At 45.0% G+C, this 21,911-nt stretch overlaps 1 protein-coding gene across 3 annotated transcripts in view; it reads right to left on the bottom strand.

Moving 5' to 3' along the window:
• Nucleotides 1–18,002, bottom strand: part of Lrguk (leucine rich repeats and guanylate kinase domain containing) — a 114,088-nt gene extending 96,086 nt beyond the window's left edge. For all 3 annotated transcript variants that reach the window (XM_085683880.2, XM_085683878.2, XM_085683879.2), the window contains exons 1-4: nt 17,707–18,002; nt 8,623–8,730; nt 5,890–5,971; nt 533–633 (exon numbers count right to left, since the gene is read on the bottom strand). In XM_085683880.2, coding sequence (XP_085540006.1) covers nt 533–633; nt 5,890–5,971; nt 8,623–8,730; nt 17,707–17,997 — 582 coding nt within the window. In that variant the 5' untranslated portion in view covers nt 17,998–18,002. The remainder of the gene's footprint in view (nt 1–532; nt 634–5,889; nt 5,972–8,622; nt 8,731–17,706) is intronic.
• Nucleotides 18,003–21,911: the final 3,909 nt, after the last annotated feature.

Below are 21,911 nucleotides of genomic sequence, written 5' to 3'. Positions count from 1 at the left end.
GCTTCAGCAAAGATCTCTCACGGACCATATGCTGACAGAGCATCTCGGTGACACACTTATCTGTATTTCAGTTCAGACACCCGCACTGGAAGCTATCCCCCTGACTCACACTGGAAGCTATCCCCCTGACTCACACTGGGAGCTATCCCCCTGACTCACACCGGAAGCTATCCCCCTGACTCACACTGGAAGCTATCCCCCTGACTCACACTGGAAGCTATCCCCCTGACTCACACTGGAAGCTATCCCCCTGACTCACACTGGAAGCTATCCCCCTGACTCACACTGGAAGCTATCCCCCTGACTCACACTGGAAGCTATCCCCCTGACTCACACTGGAAGCTATCCCCCTGACTCACACTGGAAGCTATCCCCCTGACTCACACTGGGAGCTATCCCCCTGACTCACACCGGAAGCTATCCCCCTGACTCACACCGGAAGCTATCCCCCTGACTCCTCTCCATTTGCTCTCTCTTGCTTGTTTAAGTGGCAAGCCCTTACCATAGGTTATTAGAGTATTGATAAGTATACCTTGAGATTTTTGGGTGGCTTGAAATTGAAGAAGGTAGTCAGCCTGTTCTGAGAAGCATTTAGTTCCAGAAGATATGGCATGCAGCTCACACAAGACAAATCTGGGAGCAGAAAAGGTGAATCAACAAGATACTAGAAAAAAGTCATTAAGCATGTTATATCAGAACATACACTTTTTTTTCCAGACACGATCGCACTGTTCAGTCCTGATTGGCCTAGAATTCACTATGTAGGTCAGGCTGGTCCAAAACTTAGATTCACCAGCTTCTGTCTCCCAAGTGCTGGGATTAAAGGTGCTACCACACCTGGCGAGGAGATCAGGGTATAGGAAGAGGGTGGGGGAGATGAGGGGTAGATGAACCACAAAACACACTTTGTTCTAATGTCCTAACAGTATCCAACACATTATAAGCTATCCAGGCCTTGCTGGATGCTGCCAAAGACTGTGGAGGTCGGACTCTCCAGGCTGAAGTCATTTGGTGTGGGACAATTCTGTATTCTGTCAATTATGTTTTAAATAAATGCTAATTGGTCAGTCAGTAGCCAGGCAGGAAGTATAGGCAAGACAACCAGACAGGAAGTAGAGGCGGGGCAAGGAGAACAGGCGCATTCTGGGAAAAAGGAAGCTCTTTCTGTAGTCCTGCCCAGACACTGGAGAAGGAAAATGTGACCTGCTCTGCCAAAAAAGGTACTGAGCCATGTGGCTAACATAGATAAGAATAATGGGTTAATATAAGTTATAGGAGCTAGTAAGAAGCCTGAGTTAATGGGTCAATCAGTTTATAAATTATGGAGACCTCTGTGTAATTTTCTTTGTGGTTAAACAGCTGCAGAACCAGGCAGGACAGAAATCCCAACAAGCAGGCCCTCATGTTACAACCATTTTTTTAAAAAAAAATGTGTAAGACTCTCTATAAGGCAATAACTTCTCCTTCTTCCCCAGGCCCTGCCCACTTCTTCCATCTCCTCTATTTCAGGATGTCTGCGTAACCCATGGCTGAGGCCCCCACTCATTTCCCCACAATCTGCTACCCCAAGGGCTTCAAACAGCACCAGCCTTACAGAAAAGGATGTGAAACTAAAGCGTTAGATGCTCCTCTTGGTAATTAGCTCCTAAATAACTGAATTAGGCCTTTTCAAAAGACTGAAAATAACACAATTAGGGAACTCTGTTGCTAATTCAATTTTGTTTTAGTTGGACTTAATCCTAAATCCCATTAATTATTTGAGGTGATTTAGACCCCTTTCTTGTTACTGTGCTTTGACTCTGGATCTGCCCAAAATTGCATCTGAATTCTGCATTTTATCCTAAGCAGATATCCCCAGACTTGGTGCTAAGTAAAACACCGTGCTAGTGGAGACCACACAGGGAATCCCATGCAAACTGTGATTGTGGCTCAGAGTTTGCCATTGTCTCCCTCTCTCTACAGGAGATGCACACTAGGCACCGGAATGAAAGAATCCACACAGCGCGGGTTCTCTAGCCTTCTTGCTGTAGGTGGCTCCTTTCAGCACTTGTAAAGGGTTTGGTGGTAGCGCCCCTTCTCTCTCTCCTTCTGGGGGACACAGAGAACCAGGACAGCCATGCCAACCACAGGCAAAGCGAGACCATGCCAAGCGGCGCAGACAAATACAGAGTGGGAGGAGGTGGCACACAGCTGTGTCTTGGGCCAGGCTGACAGAGAGTGTGAGATGGCTGTGCCATCTTGCATTTGGTGATAGTTTGGATGAGAAGCTGTCATCTTGGGCATTTGGATGCTTGCTGGTGGCAGTGTTTGGGTGAGCTTAGGAGATATGGCTTGTAGGAAGTATGCCACTGGGGGCAGGCTTTGAGGTTTTAAAAGCCATACATCATTCCCAGTTCCCTCTGATTCCTGTCTGAGGTTCGAGATGTGCGCTCTCTCCTCTCAGCTTCCTGTTGCGATCACCATGCCTGTTACCTGCTGTCACCATTATGGGCTCTAATCCTCCGGAACCATAACCATAATAAACTCCTTCTTCTAGATTGCCTTGTCCTTAGAGTTTTATCGCAGAAACAGAAAAGTAATTGATATGCCAGAGCAAGGCTCTCCGAAGCCAGATAATTCCCACCAACATCTACTTCAGTGCTCTGGATTAAACAATTGGCTAGCCGTGAACATCTCTGAAAGAGGGGACATGTTAGAATATTGCCATTCCAGTAGAAATCAATGGGCCAGTCAAGGCAGGCTGCCGTGGGATGGAACCTATGGGGCGCCAGATGCTTAGCGGTCCATACCTATGAGCCTGTGTCTGTCCATTCTGCACTCAGCTGCACGTCTGTTAGAAGGGCTCTCAATTCTATTCATCTCCACTGAGCCCCTGAACTTCTGCTGGGGTCCATCTTTAATGCCAATCGCATAGGTATTTGTTTTAAAGGAGAAACATCAGCTAATATTTTAGACCGAGACAATGAAATGGTAACAAGACCTCATACTCTGTACATAGCTGGGGGCTTTAAAAATCCCTGTGACAGTGCTAACCTCCATGCAGTCACTCCTGGGTGCAGTAACCTCTTCGTCCACCAGATGGCAGGAGCACCTTATGGCTATACTAATGGTTCTGGACCAGCAGCATCAGCCTTACCCTTGCTTACCGCAAATCAACCCTTACCCCAATTCTACCAAGTCAGAAACTCTTGAGGGTGGGATTCAACCATCTATGCACTAACAGCCCCCATTACACACAAGTGATTCTGTTGAAACTGAAATGTGGTCTACCTCAGAACCCCTGTAAAGCTGACATCCCCCAAAGAAAAACATACTGCCATACCAATACACACAATAAAGAGGGTCATAAAGAATCAAGGAGGCGTGGTCTGCATAGATAGTGCCTAGAGCGGCAGGCTATGAAGCTAGGTCTCTTCTTGCTATTGGCATTGAACATCATCAGAGACTTCCATAAGGTGGCAATTTCTTATTCAGTAAGAGTGAAAAATAAGTCTGAGACTGGGGTGAGCAGAGCACAATCAGCCTTGTAGGGGTGGGGTGGGCAGAGCACAATCAGCCTTGTAGGGGTGAGGTGGGCAGAGCATAATCAACCTTGTAGGAAGTGGGGTGGGCAGAGCACAATCAATCTTGTAGGTGTGGAGTGAGAAGAGTACAATCAGTCTTGTTGGGGTGAGGTGGGCAGAGCACAATGAGCCTTGTAGGGGTGGGGTGGGGAGAGCACAATCAGCCTTGCAGGGGTGGGGTGGACAGAGCACAATCAGCCTTGCAGGGGTGGGGTGGACAGAGCGCAATCAGCCTTGCAGGGGTGGGGTGGACAGAGCACAATCAGCCTTGCAGGGGTGGGGTGGACAGAGCACAATCAGCCTTGCAGGGGTGGGGTGGGCAGAGCACAATCAGCCTTGCAGGAGGGGTGGGGCAGGCAGAGTACAATCAGCCTTGTATGGGTGGGGTGGGCAGAGCATAATCAGCCTTGTAGGGGTGGGGTGGGCAGAGCACAATCAGCCTTGTAGGTATGGGGTGGGCAGAGCACAATCAGCCTTGCAGGGGTGGGATGGACAGAGCACAATCAGCCTTGCAGGGGTGGGGTGGACAGAGCACAATCAGCCTTATAGGGGTGGGGTGGGCAGAGTACAATCAGCCTTGCAGGAGGGGTGGGGCAGGCAGAGTACAATCAGCCTTGTAGGAGTGGGGTGGGCAGAGTACAATCAGCCTTGCAGGGGTGGGGTGGGCAGAGTACAATCAGCCTTGCAGGAGGGGTGGGGCAGGCAGAGTACAATCAGTCTTGTATGGGTGGGGTGGGCAGAGCATAATCAGCCTTGTAGGGGTGGGGTGGGCAGAGCACAATCAGCCTTGTAGGTATGGGGTGGGCAGAGCACAATCAGCCTTGCAGGGGTGGGGTGGACAGAGCACATCAGTCTTGCAGGGGTGGGGTGGACAGAGCACAATCAGCCTTATAGGGGTGGGGTGGGCAGAGTACAATCAGCCTTGCAGGAGGGGTGGGGCAGGCAGAGTACAATCAGCCTTGTAGAAGTGGGGTGGGCAGAGTACAATCAGCCTCGTAGGGGTGGGGTGGCAAAGCACTATCAGCCTTGTAGATGTGGGGTTGGCAGAGCACAATCAGCCTCGTAGGGGTGGGGTTAGCAGAGCACAATCAGCCTTATAGGGGTGGGGTGGGCAGAACACAATCAGTCTTGTAGGGGTGGGGTGGGCAGAGTACAATCAGCCTTGTAGGGTTGGGGTGGGCAGAGCACAATCAGCCTTGTAGGGGTGGGGTAGGCAGAGCAGTCCTGCCAGTAACAGCTAAACGCCTTCCTGGCGGTTGGGTCACACACATCTGAGCCTTGCTTTAAGTAACTTGGAGGAAGAGGGACAGGGCGGGGATGCAGAGAGAACAAGACTGGACCCCAGCTATTGCTGCTCAATATTCATTCCAGAATTTTCTCTGTTCGTGTTTGCTATCTTCTAAAATGGGTTTGGAAAACAATGTAACAGTCTCTCCAACAGTGGCATTTGGAGTAGGATCTAACGCTTGTCTGCACTCAAGGGCTGGACTTTAATTATTAGAGTCAGATGAGAGGAATTGGAAAATGAAATTGAGAGACCATTAACAGCAGCAATGAGGTCTTCTCTAAGGCAGCTGAAAACAGCAAGCAGAAAGACACTCAGTGGAGAAAGATCAGAAATAAGTACTTGCCTGTGTCTCTAGAAGTCTAAAGGAAAAGATATATAGTGTTAAAATCAAATGAGATCTGAAAATCCAAAACCAGGCTTTAAAGAAAATATGACAATTTCAGAACTATGTTCATTAAGTGTGAGGAAGGAAGGTGTAATGGCAAACACAGTCAGATGTGGTCCAAAGAGTCAGCTAAACAGACAGAGAGGGGCCAGGGCTGACACCCTGAGGCCTCAGGGCTTACCCGATAACAGAAGGAGCTAGCCAGGATGAAACGGAAGTGTAAAAGCCAAATAAAATGTCCATGAGAGGCCGGGTAGCTAATTCATCCGAGCTAAATAACTAGCTGAAGAAAGGGGTGTCATCAAACATTCTGCGGGTACTGCAGGGATAAGAACGCCTGTGAGGCTCCCTGGGTACACCCCCACTGAAGGCCTACCTGTCTGTTTGTGGATCATTGCTCTCTCTCTCTCTCTCTCTCTCTCTCTCTCTCTCTCTCTCTCTCACACACACACACACACACACACACACACACACACCCTCCTGCTCTCTCGTTCTATCACTCTCTTTCTCCAAAGAAAGCAATAAGTCAATATGTAAATTGATCCACAAATCACTTTTATCAAGCTCAGTATTATTAAACCACATTAAATCCTGTAGATGGTAAGTTTCCGCACTACTTCAGTGCTCAGTCCTCTTGACTGTCAATCACGTACCTTCGATTTTGTTCGCTGAAAGATTCAACTTCTGTAGGTGAACATAGTTACACAGAATGCTGATGTCGATTAAATCGCAGTGCTGAGAAGAAGGAAAGGGGGAGGCTTTAATATGGCTTTTACCGCGTTCGTGGGAGCCTTCCCGCTACAGCTGGAAACAACGCGGACGGAAAGAAAGCCAGAGTTTCTTTCGAAGTATAGAAGCGAGAGAATAAACTCTAAGGCCTGCTACTAATGAGATCCCAAAACCCCACAAAAAAAAAAAAAAAAAGTATTCCTTCCGAAGAAATTCTAGTCAGTTGGGCGTGGTAGCACATGCTTTAAATCAAGGTAGAGGCAAATGAATCTCTGTGAGTCTGAGGCTGGCCAGGGCTGCACAGTCAAACCCTGTCTCCAATAGAAGAAGAAAGAAGTTATTAGCCTAAGAAATTAGCGTTAGCAGCAAGGACACACCACATGAAAAGGTAAAGGACAGCAGTGTTCACGGGAGCCTTTAGAATAGTCTGGAATGAAATAAAGTACAGCAGTAAAGATCACGTTTTCATCTCGCCATAGAGAAGCCAGTGCTGAGCATTTAAGTGACGTTTTAGGAATATGCCACAGGTCACCAGGAGACTGTTAACCACACAAGCTCTTTCACAGCGAACCCAGCAGACCCAACAGAAGCAGAGCAGACAGGGGAAACACGGAGAGGGGTGTGGCCAAGCCTGAAGCCGCAGAGCAGCTTGGGAGTTGCAGTCTCCAGCTCAGCTGAGGCTCCGTCCAAAGTTCATGCCAGCAAACAGTAGTCACGGGAAGTTCTGGTAGAGTTGGGAGGGAATCTGATCCCACGGGATGAAGACTTCTGCTGGCGGCATATGTCATTCTGTCTCGGGCGGTCAACAAAGCCAACGGTGACTAATTTAAAAAAGAGCCATTTGACAGCAAGTTCTCACGTCAGAGAGTGATGGCTGTTTAAGGGAGGCTGCTGCAAGAGACAAATCAGTACTGAGTGCCTAATGTGTGCATCTTTGTGCCTAGTGAGGAGACAGGGAGGGGCTGAGTTCTAGTGTGCCTTTAAGAATTTAGGACTTGGGCAGGGGAGGAGATATGTATACAAATAATTAGAGGAAGTCAAATAATAATAATCATTATATAATTATTATATATATAATGATATTATATATTATACATAATTATATAACAATGTTAATAACAATGTTAATATTATATAATACTATTGCGTAATGCATATTATATATTACACATTACATATAATTATATGTAACATATAATTATATAATAATAATATTATGTGTAGCCTAAGTAAGATATGAGGGGGGAAAAATCACTGAACCAGTAAGTGTATTCAGTGAGACAGTTTATTGAGGCCAAGTAATTCAGTACGTAATATCTCAACAGTAAGGAGGTCAGGGGCAAAATAAGTTAAGCTCCATCCCTCTGGCTGAAATAAGATTTAAAGGATTGCTTTTTTGGCAGATCAATTTAAGGCATGGAGCTACATACATAAGTAGACTATTGGTTACAATGGGGCCCTGACGCGACTGTACTGGCTGCTAGAATCACACTATCTCAGTGTCTTACACAGTGCTGTGTGGACAGGGTACTCCTGTCACAGCTCAGTGCCTGAGCCCTCTACAGAAGGCTAGCCACTGCCAGAGAGGGGAAAGGCTGGGCTTGGTATACTGACCCCGAAGGACATGCTCTGAAGCCAGCACAGAGGAAAACACCTCCGTAGTCACTGGATAGTTCAAACCCACGGCAGAATACTTTTGCAATGCATTGGCCCAGTCAGGAGTGAGCCAGATCAGAAAGCTGTAGCAAAATTTCAATGTGCTTTGAAAATAAAAGTATGTATAGAGAGTATATCTGTACAGGTGTGGGTACACATGTGTGCAACCGGTGCACATATGTGTGCACATGAGCCTATGGCGGAGTCTTCTTCAATTGCCTCTCACCTGCTATACTGAAGCCGCCTCTCTCAATGAACCTGGCGCTCACCGGTCCATCTAGACAAGGCTGCCATGCCAGCATGCCTGGGATCCAAGCCCCAGCCTTTGCATTACACTGTACCCACTGAGCCAGCTCCCCAGCCCCTCCGTGTCTTTGTTTTTTTAAATGGAGGCAAAAAGAGTTAAATTATTTTTCTAGGACTATGAACAGCAGGGAAGCTGAACTGTGGGTGGCCAGCTCTTGCACCCCCACGCCGTCAAAGATGAGCCCAATCCTGTGCTGCTCTGGGACTAGGACTGAAATCTTGAAGACTGAAGAATAACAATGGATTCTTTTGCTTTGACGGCAGGCATCTTTAGGAAAATAAAAGACAGCTCAAAGCTACTCATTTCTCAATATGAGAGGAACATCGATTATCAGAATAGTGGGTTCCCTGGGATTCAGACACGAAGTTTAGCTCTGCTTTGGCCGATCAGAGGGAAAATTCTTACAGAGTTTTTGATTGGTTTTACAAATCCAAACTCAACCTCCTGAAGAAAGCATTGATTATTATAATATAGACTACTTAGGATGAAAGCGAGTGTGAAGAAAATGGAAACAAAGACATCTGGGGAGCTGATACTGGGATGGCCGCAGTTCCCTGAAGCCTAACATTTACACATGCATCTCCATCGAACACAAGGCCCTGAGGTTTGCTGCCACGACAAAAGCTGTGAGTACCAAAGAAAGCGAATGCGATCTCTCCGTGTTGCCACCCTACAATGACCCTGTCATACTCACTGATAAATTCAGGTTGAGGTAGACCTGCTCCGTCCCAGGACCTGACCACCCCAACTCATTGAGTGCTTCGGCCACAGCCTCCTCTCTCAGGATCCCATCAAACTCCGCCTGCAGAAAGCAAACGGTGGACAAAGAATATACATTAGAAAGGCAACCATCTACTTTGTCCTACCCCGCTTCCAGGGAAAATCTGACTGCATGGAAGACATTACAAATGCCACATGGTTAAGTAAATACCCATCAAAGTCATGTCTTGCTGCCACGGACTTTTCGGGTGGTCACTTCCATGTGGTGCTTGATGCTGAGACAACACTGTGGCCAGAGGAACATCAGATTCCGTGGTCCTGTGTAAGAGCTCCTGACAGCCCCGGAGTAAGCAATTCTCATCTCCATTTTACAGAGGAAGTAACTAAGAGATTACATTGCTCAAAATGACATAGCAGCCTATGACAGAGCTGGAATAAAAACCCAATCTGTCTGCCCCTAAGGCGATTCTGTCCTGGGCTACTTGCCTGCACCTCAAAGGATGCATCAAATGAAGGCAATAATGCCTCAAAATCTGGTATTCTTGCTGAACAAACCAAGTCCTCGGCTCACTTTCCAGAAGGTATATTTGTCAGATCCATCCAATTTACAAGAAGATATAGTGGGTGCCTGTCACTTCCAGGAGGAGGCTCGCCCTTTGGTCTATAACCAACGGAAGGGCATGGCATTTCCCCTGTGGTGGCAGACAGAAGAGATGACACACTAGTCTATGCTGCATGTCCACTGCCTTGAACTCTATAATGGCCAGCAAGGACACTGATATCAGCACGATGGCAGAAAACAGTAATCATGGTAGCCACTGTACGGTACTTACCCACAATGAGTATATTATTGTGATGGGAAAACATATGCTCTTTAGTTCCTTACCAACCCAGGAGCCAAGAATGCTGTTTGGGTTGTTGGTCCCGAGAACCTAAGTATATAGACTCATGTTGCTCTAAGGGTCTTTCTCCACAGGGACTATTGCCTACATGAGGATAGTACATGTCCTTCAGAATCAGCTGGACTCAGTTTGAACCCCACCTCTGCCACGTGACTTGGGGGAGGTAAAGCTTTCTCTGAGCCTCACTTCTCTACCTATAAACAGAGAGCATGTTTTTCTTTAGAGGCGTTCTAGACACACCGTTCCTCCAAAGTAGGCTGCTTTGGGGATATTGATTGTTTTTGAGTTGAAGGCACTTGGAAAAAAACAGTAAATGCAAGGGGAGGCTTTCTCCGAACTGCTTTTATCTACAGAGAGGCAGATCCTTCAAAAGGAACTCGATTGTTAGAAATCCCCTCCCCGGGAGTTTCAGCAACTGGAGGAGATTGACCCTTAGCACAGGAGCAAAGACAGGCTGACACCACAGTGAGGCAAGCTTTGTCACAGCCCCTCATGGCTCCCATCTATTCTAAGAGTCTGTGAATCTTGCCACAAAAGCATTTGCTTCCCCCCTTAAGTGACCTATATTCCCTCTACCCTTCCCCTGTTAACATGGTGTGGAAGCGCCCAAATCCCAGATAAAAAATTTCCCAGGTCAGCTGATGACTCTGTAGGTGGAGCACTTGCCTCCAGTCCCGAGGACCTGGGTTTCATCATCAAGAGCCACATAGAAGAAGAGAGCCCATTCCAACGAGTTACCCTCTGACCTCCACATGTGTGGCACACACATGAATAAATCACTGTAATAGATTTTTTTGGCATTTATTTATCTTATGTGTATGAGTGTTTTGCCTGTACATATGTATGTGCACCACACGCATCCCATTCCCAAGGAGGACAGAAGAGGGTGTTGGAAGCCATGTAACTCAAGTTGTGGATAGTTGTGCGCTACCAACTGAGTGCTGGGAACCAAACCAGGGTCCTCTGCAAGGACAAGCGCTCTAACTGATGAGTCCAGACCCTGTAATCATTTATCTGTTTGTCTGTCTATCTGTCTGTCTGTCTGTCTATCTGTCTATGTATCTAATCTAGCATCTGTTTATCTGTCTACTTATTTATTTACTTATTTTTATCTGCATGGGTGTTTTGTCTGCATGTATGCCGTGTACCATACACCTACCTGGTGCCCATGCAAGTCAGAAAGGGCTTTAGATTCCCTGGAACTAGAGTTACAGATAGGGGTTATGAGCCACAATGTGGGTGTTAGAAATCAAACCTGGGTCCTCTATTAGAGTAGTCAGTGCTCTTAACCACTGAGCCATCCCAGTAGCCCAACCCTTTTTTATTTGGTACTGGAGTATCTAACTAAGTACTCAGGGCTAGTGAAATTGGGACTGTTGGCAGAGAATCTACAACCAGCAATGTACTAACCCAGCAAAACCCCTATCAACAATCTATAAACACCTGTCCTTCTCCAACCACAGATACGTAAGTCTTCCCCCTTCACCAAGGAAACTCGTTTGCAACAGATGAAGACACTACAGAAAAATCTGTAATAACAAGATTTTTGGGGTTTGTTTGTTTGTTTTTCCAGACAGGGTTTCTCTGTGAAGCTTTGGCTATCCTGGAACTCGCTCTGTAGACCAGGCTAAGCGTCAAACTTAGAGATTTTCCATACTTTCCCTCCTAAGTGCTGAGATTAAAGGCATGCACCACTACCACCCAGCCAAGATCTTCTCCTATGATATTCAGATGCATGTAATATTAAAACCAATATGCCCATGTCCTGTTCTATGTTAACCTGTCCGCTGTCACTTTATTTCATAGGCCCAGCTATGAAAGCTAGAAGATTGGAAAGATCATCGTTTCTCTCCTATCCCTTCTTTTAATGTTTTAAAGAGAAAGAAAAAATGATACAGAAAGCTCTTGGCACGGTGCCTGGAACACATTAAATGTTTCAATAAAAGTACTAAGGCCAGTGTCCCATAGCGGTCACACTGCTCACAACGGGGAAGACATTCACGCCTACACGCAAAGTACTGGTGTCCTATGTAAAACCTAGGAGGTAGTGGAGCAGAGGGAATGCTGCCTTCCTTCTGAACTTCCCACCCGGAGCTCCACAGGTCACCTGACCTCACCCCACTCCACTTCCGTACTTATTCCAGCAGGGAGACCTGTTTGTCACCATAGCTGTGGACATCAGGGTGGGCACAAGTGCCAGCAATTTCTCAGATCCCTAAGGCAAGGCTCCACACAGTAAGCCCCTCTTTAGCCTACTTTGTAATCCCCGGCACTACCTTAGTCCAGACTCTTCCTGCTCCCCTGTAGATATTGATAGATGAGAACCATCCTCTCATCTAAATTTACGTGGTCACCAGAGAACCGCTTATCAAGTGCGTGTCCATGCTGGGCACAGAGGCCTCTACAGCCTACCCCCTACCTTAGGTACTTTTCTGCTCTTGCCTGTAACCCCTGAGTGCGGCTGTACCGATCTCTGGATGTGGCACTTTAGGTGCTAATTACTGTGCCTTACTCTTATGTCATGCTGAGAGCAGGGACCATATGTCTTCAATCAGATTTTTATCTTCTATCTTAATACCTGCTATCACTTATTACATCTGTAACTTCTGAGAGTCTACTCTAGCTACCAGATATTATATTGAAGACTTTAAAGTAGTCTCTTACTAAATTTGAAGTATCTAACTATCCTGATGAATAGGGTTATCACACACCTTGAGTGACTGGTGAAGGGTGTGTCAAATTTTGGGCCAAGACATGGTCAAAGTGTGCTTTCTATTAAGCAATCATTCCATAAATATTTGTTCAATAAGGCGAAAATCACTTAATGAGCTCTAGGTAGGTGTGTCAGAATGTCCTGCTGGCCTGGCATCAGAGGAATAGCAAGCAACCCCCCGCCAGCCATAAACCCTCACTGGGCCATAAGTGGCCTAGCTCCAAGTTAGCATCCATCCCTAATCAGTCCTTTGTGTTACAGATTCTTTTTGTTGCTTTATGTGAATCTTTTTTTCTTTCCTTCTTGAGATTGCTTTAAATTTTATTTTTTTAAAAAAAAAACCAAACTATTTTTTTCATTTTACATATAAATCCCAGTTCCCACTCCATCTTTTCCTCCCATTCCCTCTAGTTTCCACCCCACCCCACCCCCATCCACTTCTCAGAGAGGAAAAGGCACATTGCTTTGAGGAAGGACCAAGGCTTTTCCTACTATATCTAGGCTGAGCAAGGTAACCATCCAAAGAGAATGGGTTCCCAAAAAGCCAGTACAAGAAGTAGGGATAAATTCTGTGCCACCACCAGTGGCCCCGCAGTCTGCCCTAGCCATACAACTGTCACCCACATTCAGAGGGTCTAGTTTGATCCTATGCTGGTTCCTTCCCTGTCCAGCCAGAGTTGGTGAACTCCCATTAGCTCAGGTAAGCTGTTTCAGTGGGTGTCCCCATCATGGTCTTGACCTCTTTGCTTATATTCTCATTCCTCCCACTCTTCCACTGAACTTTGAAAGATCAGCCCAGTGCTCTGCTGTGAATCTTTGCCTCTGTTTCCATCAGTTGCTGGATGAAGGTTCTATGGTGACATCTAAGATATTCACCAATCTGACTACAGGGCAAGGCCAGTTCAGGCACCCTCTCCTCTATTGTTTAGGGTCTTAGCTGGGGTCATCCCTGTGGATTTCTGTGAGTTTCTCCATGTTTCTTGCTAGCCCCATAAGGGCTCCCTCAATCAAAGCATCTCTTCCTAGCTCTCTGTCCCTGTCCTTCCCCCATCTTGACTATCCCTTTCCCTCAAGTTCTCCCCCTCCTTTTCTCCCCTTCTCCTCCCCTTCCACCCTCCCTTCCCCCCCACACACACCCATGCTCCTGATTTTCTCAGGAGATCTTATCTATTTCCCCTTCCCAGGGAGATCCGTGTACATTTCTCTTAGGGTTCTCCTTGTTACTTAGCTACTCCAGGGTCATGGACTATAGGCTCATTATCCTTTGCTTTACAGCTAGCATCCACTTATGAGTGAGTACATACCATGAGCAGTTTTCTGGGTCTGGGTTACCTCACTCAGAATGGCTTTTTTCTAGTTCCTCCATTTGCATGTAAATTTCAAGATGTCATTGTTTTTGACCACTGAGTAGTACTCCATGGTCTACTACTTTATCTTTATCCATTCTTCGGTTGAGGGACACCTAGAATTGTTTCCAGATTCTGGCTATTAAAAATAATGCTGCTATGAACATAGTTGAACAAATGTCCTTGTAGTATGATTAAGTATCCTTTGGGTATATGCCCAAGAGTGGTATTGCTGGGTCCTGAGGTAGGTTGATTCCCAATTTTCTGAGAAACCACCATACTGATTTCCAGAGTGGTTGTACAAGTTTGCATTCCTACCAGCAATGGAGGAGTGTTCCCCTTACTCCACATCCTCTCCAGCATAAGTTATCATTGATGTTGCAATCCTAACAAAATTAATCTATAGATTCAATGCACTCCCCATCAAAACCGCAACACAATTGTTCACAGACCTTAAAAGAACAATAATCAACTTCATAGGGAAAAACAAAAAACATAGGATAGCCAAAACAATCCTGCACAATAAAGGAACTTTCAGAAGCATCACTATCCCTGACATCAAGCTCTATTATAGAGCTACAGTAATTAAAACAGCTTGATATTGGCATAAAAACAGAATGGTTGACCAATGGAATCAAATTGAAGACCTGGATATTAATCCATACACCTATGAACACCTGACTTTTGACAAAGAAGCTAAAATTATACAATGGAAAAAAGAACACATCTTCAACAAATGGTGCTGGATAACTAGATATCATAACTAGATATCAACATGTAGAAGAATGCAAATAGACCCATATCTATCCCCATGCACAAAACTCAAGTCCAAATGGATTAAAGACCTCAATATAAATAAATCCAGCCACAATGAACCTGATAGAAGAGAAAGTGGGAAGTAGCCTTAAATGCATGGGCACAGGAGACTATTTCCTAAATATAACACCAGCAACACAGACACTGTGAGCAACAGTAAATGGGACCTCCTTAAACCGAGAAGCGTGTGTAAAGCAAAGGACACAGTCAATAAGACAAAAAGGCAGCCTACTGAATGGGAAAAGATCTTCACCAACTCCACATCAGACAGAGGACTGAGCTCCAAAATATATAAAGAACTCAAGAAATTAGAAATCAAAATTCTAAATAATCCAATTAAAAAAGGGGGTACAGATCTAAACAGAGACTTCTCAATAGAAGAATCTCAAATGGCCAAAAGATACCTAAGGAAATGTTCAACATCCATAGCCATCAGGGTGTGCAAATCAAAACAACTCTGAGATACCATCTTACACAAGTCAAAATGGCTAAGATCAAAAATGCCCTATGCAAATCTTGTCTGAGAGTTTCCCATGGATACAAAGCCGATCCAAAACTTGGTTAGGGAAAACCCAGAAAATCGTGGTACCTCATGAATCAGGTGTTTGCACTTGGCAGCGTATTTTTGGAAGCTGCATTCAGATTGTTTTGAGCATATGAAAAATCTGCAGGCTAAAGTGTAAACATAGAGCTAAGGGAAAGGGCTCCAGTCCACAGAGACTGGAAGTCCCTGTGGCTGCAAAGGCTCAGTTCATTCTCAAAGTGTCTCGGAGTCTTCATTTCACTGACCCGTATGAACCCACACATCCGCATTGCAATACCCGTGACAGGTAACAGTTAAAACATGTGAGCTACTATTAGAGTGTCAGGACTATACTGCGTCAAGTATTTAAAGTTTTATTAAGTTTTTATTTGTATGTGTGCTTGCGTACATGCACACATATCATGGCACATGTCTGGAGGTTATAGGAGAATTTGAGGAGCCAAGTCTCTTCTTCCACCCACAGGGTCAAGGGAATCGATTGAACTCAGGTCATCAGGCTTGGCAGCAAGTATCCTTACCTGCAAAGCTATCTCATGGGCCTTATGCTAAGCATTTTACTTACATAATATATCATTTAGTCATCTTATGAGAAAGCGATGACTATCAAACCTGTATTTGAGTTCTAGATAAGCTAAGTAACTTATTCAAAATCTTGCTACTAACAAAAGTTAACCCAGGTCTCGACCATAAATAAACCTTTCATCCCAAAGACAGTGAATGCTTGCTCCAAGCAGCTGGTCTCAACTGCTTCTCTTAAATTCATTAGGGCTTCTGGAGTTTGAAGCTAGCTGCATTGTTGGTTGTGACTACCACATTTTTACCCATAAGATGTGGGAAATCAACCACTCAATATGAATGCACACTTCTTCATAACTCTTCAGTTCAGTTTATAACTTTTCATTCCACATTTTAAAGCCTAAGGCATACCATGAAAAGTCAAAGTCAGTGTCAATACCTAGATTGTAACTGGAATACATAATAAACTTTTCTTCTCAACGTATTCTCCAAACCAGCAAGGACGAACCAGTTGAATGGCCCCTTCTATGGCTTGTTAATGACGTGCTGAAGACAGATTAACGATGCACTAATGAACCCAGAGCCAAGGAGCTTTTGCTAATTAGAATCATAAAGTATGCTGGTGGTTCATTTGTGAATTCCTCTGGGGTAGAAGGTGGTGGAAACCATACAAACATTTCAAAGGAGCAAAAACACTGCTGCATTTGTGGTAGTCACAAGTTGAAGGCAGCAAAATTAATCAACAAAGGAAGAATAAAATAAATAATGTTTGCTTAGTTTTTATTCTTTTATTATTATTTTTAAGGCAGGGTGTAGACCAGGATGACCTCTAACTCAGAACTACCTTCCTATCTCTACCTCCAGTGATGGGAGTGTAGGTAGGCGCACCACTTCTGGTACCCTTCTAAGGCCAACTTCAAACAAAATCAGGATGTAACTAGACCACAAAGAGAGAAGTGTAAAAAGAAAGACAAAATGAGGGATGAGGGTGGGGGAAAAATCAATCAAATATTCAAAGTGAACAAAAGGGCATTACAGATAAAAGTCCAAGGAAGAGTGGAATCGGAGTAACAGAAGGTTAGTGGAGGAAGAATAAGAAAATAAGACAAACCAGGAAAGGAGCTTGTTCAAGGAATACTGAGGAGAAAAATGTTTGACATCGGGGAGAAAGGAGACTAGGAGATGCCAGAGAGGTCAAGAAGCTGAAGTGATTGATTTCTATGTCGAAGGAAAAGAAGGGGTCCAAGGTAAGAATTGAAATTAAGAAAAATATTGATGCTGAGTAGCTAAAACAAAGAGAAAAGTCTGTGTGTCAGAGAGGAACAAATCAATTTATGATTTTGAAAAAGAGCAATTATTAGAAGCCAATAGAAGGAAGAAATGGAACACAGTGAAAAAGGAGACGAGGGTAAGAAAGGGCAGCGAAGTGTGTGGGAATACAGTCAAGTGTTGGAAATGGGATTAGGTGAGTAGAAAAAAAAAGTATGTAGAAAACTAGCTAAGAGTTGGGAATGTCGAGAACACTCCCATAACCCAAATATTCTCACGAGTGAGGGTGAGCTGTCTCTCTGATCATGCTATGGTTTCCTTCTTGACCAGGAAGTGTGGCGAGTGCTTTAGTAGGCTTATACCCTAGGAGATGCAATATGTAAAACTTTTAAGTTATTTGGACTTTGGCGGAGCATTTAGATTATTTCAAAAAGGCAATTTTTCACCCTGGAGGAAGGTGGAAGATGAGCCCACAACTGGGAAGAGTACAGAAGTACTTTAGTTTGGAGAGACACACTGGGGATATCAAAAACCAGTTCTTGCCTCTTGATACTAAGGTAGCAACTTTATCAAGGGGTAATTTTGAAAGCATTAAACCCATAACCTCCATACAAATTAAACACAGATAATTTTTCATAAAGGCAGTGGGTATTCTGACATATAAGAAACCACGAAAAGAAAGCAGATATTTAGAGGGTTTCTATCCTCTCAAATCCCTGTGCCCCCACCCCGCCCCACCCCAGAGAGGAGGTAAAGAACACCAGAAACAGAACAGAAATGAGCAGCAAAGAAAGGCCCTCGCCATCTGGGAAGTGGGTGCCTGGCCAGAATGAGTGGGGTGAGCCCAGAGCATAAGTGCAGAAGCGAACTGCAACTGAGGCAGCCAGGTTTGGCAGCTGGAGGAAGCCCGGGGCTGGGGTGAGGATGCAGATGGGAGTGGGAGAAGGCACACCTCCAAATTCAGCATTTCGGACTCCTCTGACTCTTCCGAGGAGGATTCCTCTTCGCAGTGATGGTCCGGCACCCCTAGATGAGAGCGGTGGATGAGCTGTTGGAGGAGGTAGGAGGAGGCGCTTTTGAAATTCCCTTTTGATCTCTGTCCCATGGGAAAAGGAGGCCATGGTGGCCGACGACGCTTTGCTGCAAGCGACAGTATTGCCTGGATTACAGCGCGAGGGGCGCCCAAGCCCTGCTGGAGAGAGGGCGCTCTCCCTCTCGAGGGACCTTTCTCGTTGGCAGCCATATTGTTTATACGCGTTACCCAGGAGATTGACGTCCTGACCAGCGGCGCCGCAAAGACTTCTGGGGGTTGTAGTCCCACCGCTCCGTGCTCACTCAGACTGTGGGCATCTATATGGGCAGTCACTTTTGCAGTACTTTTCCCTGCTGCTTTCTTTATTTTCCTCTCTTCCGTACGTTCTGTCGCTAGTTTTGTTCCTTTTTGATTGTGTTTTTCGTACCCCTTTTCACCCGTTTTCTTTGTCTCCTACTGTCTGTCTTTGATGACATTCACACAAGCATCTCCAGTCTTGCTTCATGCACACCATCGAACTTTGGAAGAGACTCAGTTAGGGTTTCTATTGCTACGACAAACCACCATAACCAAAAGGCAAGTTGTGAGGGAGAAAGGATTTATTTGGCTTACAGTTCCATATTGTTGGTTATCACTGAAGGAAGTCAGGACAGTAACTCAAACCGTAGGATTCTAGAGGCAGACGCTATGGAGGGGTGGTTGCTTACTGATTCGTTCCCCATGACTTGCTCAGCCTGCTTTTTTAGACAACCCATGACCGCCAGCCCAGGGACAGCACCACCCACCATGGGCTGGGTCCTTCCCTATTGATCACAAATTGAGAAAATAAATGCCTTACAGCTGGGTCTTCTGAAGGCATTTCCTCAACTGAGGCTCGTTCCTCTCTGATGACTCTAATTTGTGTCAAGCTGACGTAACACTAGCCCGTGCAGGAAGGATTTGGCATTCCTACTTCTGTCCGTGGGAAAGTAACGCTAGGAATGCTGAAATTTAACCCTATGTAGAGCTCGTTCATAAGGGTATAAAGGAGATAACTTAGAAGACCTGACTCCATTCTTTTCCCTTGCGTTGTGGATAATGAAGAGAAACTACCAAAGGACTTCTGAAAGCTCATCTGCAGTTAATTTACATTCCTGTCCAACTCTAAGCCTGGTCCTTGGGGGAAGGGAGGAGAGGGGAAAGGAGGAGAGGGTGCATCAGACTGGCAGTGTATCCGAAAGCCTCTGAAGAGCTGTTAGCATCCCATAAATAACTGTATTAGTCAAGTGACCTGCATTGGTAATTATTTTCATCCTGTTGGATAGTTCTCTTTATAAAATGCTCTTGCAGGATTACAAAGCATGGTTTTATGCTAGTGTGATTTGATGAAACCCAAATCCTATAGCCTTAAGCTCCACAAAACGGTGATAACTATTATTGCCACAATGATGACAATAGAGATCCTTACAAGGAAGTTGTCCTCATCTTCTGGCCTGCCAGGGCCTTTTCTCCACGCTTCAGTGACAGCAGTTACAAATACAAAATGATCCCTGCCAATGGCTGTCAGGGGAGAAGGAGAAAAAAATCCTTATGGGCACTATCCATTGACTATTATCTTTTTCAGTGCTTGAGGGACTATTAAAACTGACATAAAGCTTTCAAAATTACTTTCCTTCATTATCTTGCTGCTCATAACCAGAAAGGACACAATGAAAATGACTCTGTGCTAGGTTTGCCTTGCCTCTTATTCCTTTTCCTAGAAGGTACAGATCCTGACAAGGGATTTCTCTCCAACCTCACGGCCTCAGGGTCCAGCTCCACCTAACTAGGAAGACTAGATGGTTTGCTCGTCCCTTGCAGACATTATAAAAATGTAAATTCTATGTGCGTTTCCAATAACTTAACTAGCATTTATGGCGGAAAGAACTTTGCCAATGGCAACCTATTGAGAAAAGTGGTAGAGTCGTGGTCTACCAAAGTATAATTCCAAAATGTGAAAAAGATGCTTGTCATACAAACACTAGAATGGAACACTGGGAAACACACTCTTCAAGTCAGTCGATGGGGGAATGCTAAAGATGGCGACTGTACTTCAAGTCAGTCAATGGAGGAATGCTAAAGATGGCGACTGTACTTCAAGTCAGTCGATGGGGGAATGCTAAAGATGGCGACTGTACTTCAAGTCAGTCGATGGGGGAATGCTAAAGATGGCGACTGTACTTCAAGTCAGTCGATGGAGGAATGCTAAAGATGGCGACTGTACTTCAAGTCAGTCGATGGGGGAATGCTAAAGATGGCGACTGTACTTCAAGTCAGTCGATGGGGGAATGCTAAAGATGGCGACTGTATTCAGAACCACGAGAGAAGGAATTCTGATATAACTTTGCTAATTCTACTGTTAGAAATAAGTTTGAGGTTCCAAAGACAGAGACCATCACTCCAATTGCAGTGTCTCAACAAGGCAAAACTTTACTCTTGTTTAGGAGGGTGAACTAGAAAGAATGAACACACAGACAGGAAGTATAGCTGTGCTTACTTTGACTCAAGTGGTAACTGCATCTTGTTCCCATTGACTGAGGTCTGACTTCAGACTCCCAAGATTGCATAGTTTTAAAAGAATTGGAGCAAAGACAAATGAAGGTGCCAGTGGGTCAAAGATTTTAATCCGAGAATGTGGAGAGGGTCTTTGTGTAAACGAAGGTTTTATTGGGTAGGGGTTACTAAAACATTTGCATAAAAGTTATGGGAACTGAGTGGTGATGGCACATGTCTTTAATCCCTGCACTTGGAAGGCAGAGACAGGAGGATCTCTGTGAGGTCAAGATCAGCCTGGTCTACAAAATGAGTTCCAGAACAATCGGGGCTACATGAAGAAACCCTGTCATGGAAAACAAAAAAAAAAGTCTTACTGGGTGAGGGAGATAAAAGATCTGAATTTCTTGTCCTAAAACAAGTTTCATAGTTGCTTAATAAAAAGACTCATATTTAATATTTCTTACAGAGACAAAATGGGTTAATGCCCCACAACACAATAAAACCTAACCTTTGGCATGGGATATCGATATGCATTTGGTCTCTTCATTTCTTCATTTTCACAGCTACCTTTGTCTTTACATGATGGATGGAGCCCCTGAGGTTCAAGGGAGTTCAACAACTGGCCTAAGGTAGGTGTGTGTGTGTGTGTGTGTGTGTGTGTGTGTGTGTGTGTGTCGCGCAGAAAGCCTGATATAGAGTAACCGTCTCCACGGGCTGCCTTCAGTACAACTTTCTACAGATGTAAAAATGCGAGCAAGAAAGAAGGAAGGCAAAAAGAGAGAGAGAGGAAAGGAGGGAGGGAGGGAAAGGGAGGGAGATAAGGAAGGAAGGAAGGAAGGAAGGAAGGAAGGAAGGAAGGAAGGAAGGAAGGAAGGAAGGAAGGAAGGAAGGAAGGAAGGGCTTCTCCGGAAGACTGATCATAAAAAATTTACAGTCAGGTGGTGGTGGCACATACCTCTAATCTCAGCATTCAGGGGGCAGATCTCTGTGAGTTTCAGGTCAGCCTGGTCTACAGAGCAAGTTTCAAGACAACCAGACCTGTTACGCAGAGAAACCCTGTCTTGAAAAACAAAACAAAACAAACAAACAAAATCCAAAACCAAAATAAACAAATTTAAAAAAAAAAAAGCTTACAGTCAAGGTTCTTCAGTATAACTAAAGAATCCATGAATCCACTCCAAAAATCACTCTTCCATGTGGACTCAGGACACATTACACTCAGGAGGAATCAAAACGTCTATCTGAAAACCAACGCCTACAGAACGAACTGGTGGTCCTCTAGGAGACTGTCCTCAGACTGCCTAAGCTTGAACTGCTTGGTGCTCGCTAATGTGCCTGCCAAACTGGAATTATACTTACTGATGCCTTTATTATAATTCTCTACACCAAAATGGAAGGTTTTGTCTTTATAAAATAAAGTAAGTTGACTTGACAGAAACCTAGGCATTTCTGGGAAGAGAGGATCTTAATTGAGAAATTGCCTCTGTAAGACTGGTACATAGGCAAGTCTGTGGGGTGCTGTCTTGATTGATGTGGGAGGTCCCATCCCATGAGGAAGGGTATACCACTCCTGGGCAAGTGGTCCTGACTTGCTTATGCAGGCTGAGCAA

Source organism: Myodes glareolus, chromosome 25, assembly GCF_982192425.1.
Source record: "Myodes glareolus chromosome 25, mMyoGla1.1, whole genome shotgun sequence".
Taxonomy (NCBI): domain Eukaryota; kingdom Metazoa; phylum Chordata; class Mammalia; order Rodentia; family Cricetidae; genus Myodes; species Myodes glareolus.
This window is presented reverse-complemented; position numbering and strand designations above follow the sequence as displayed.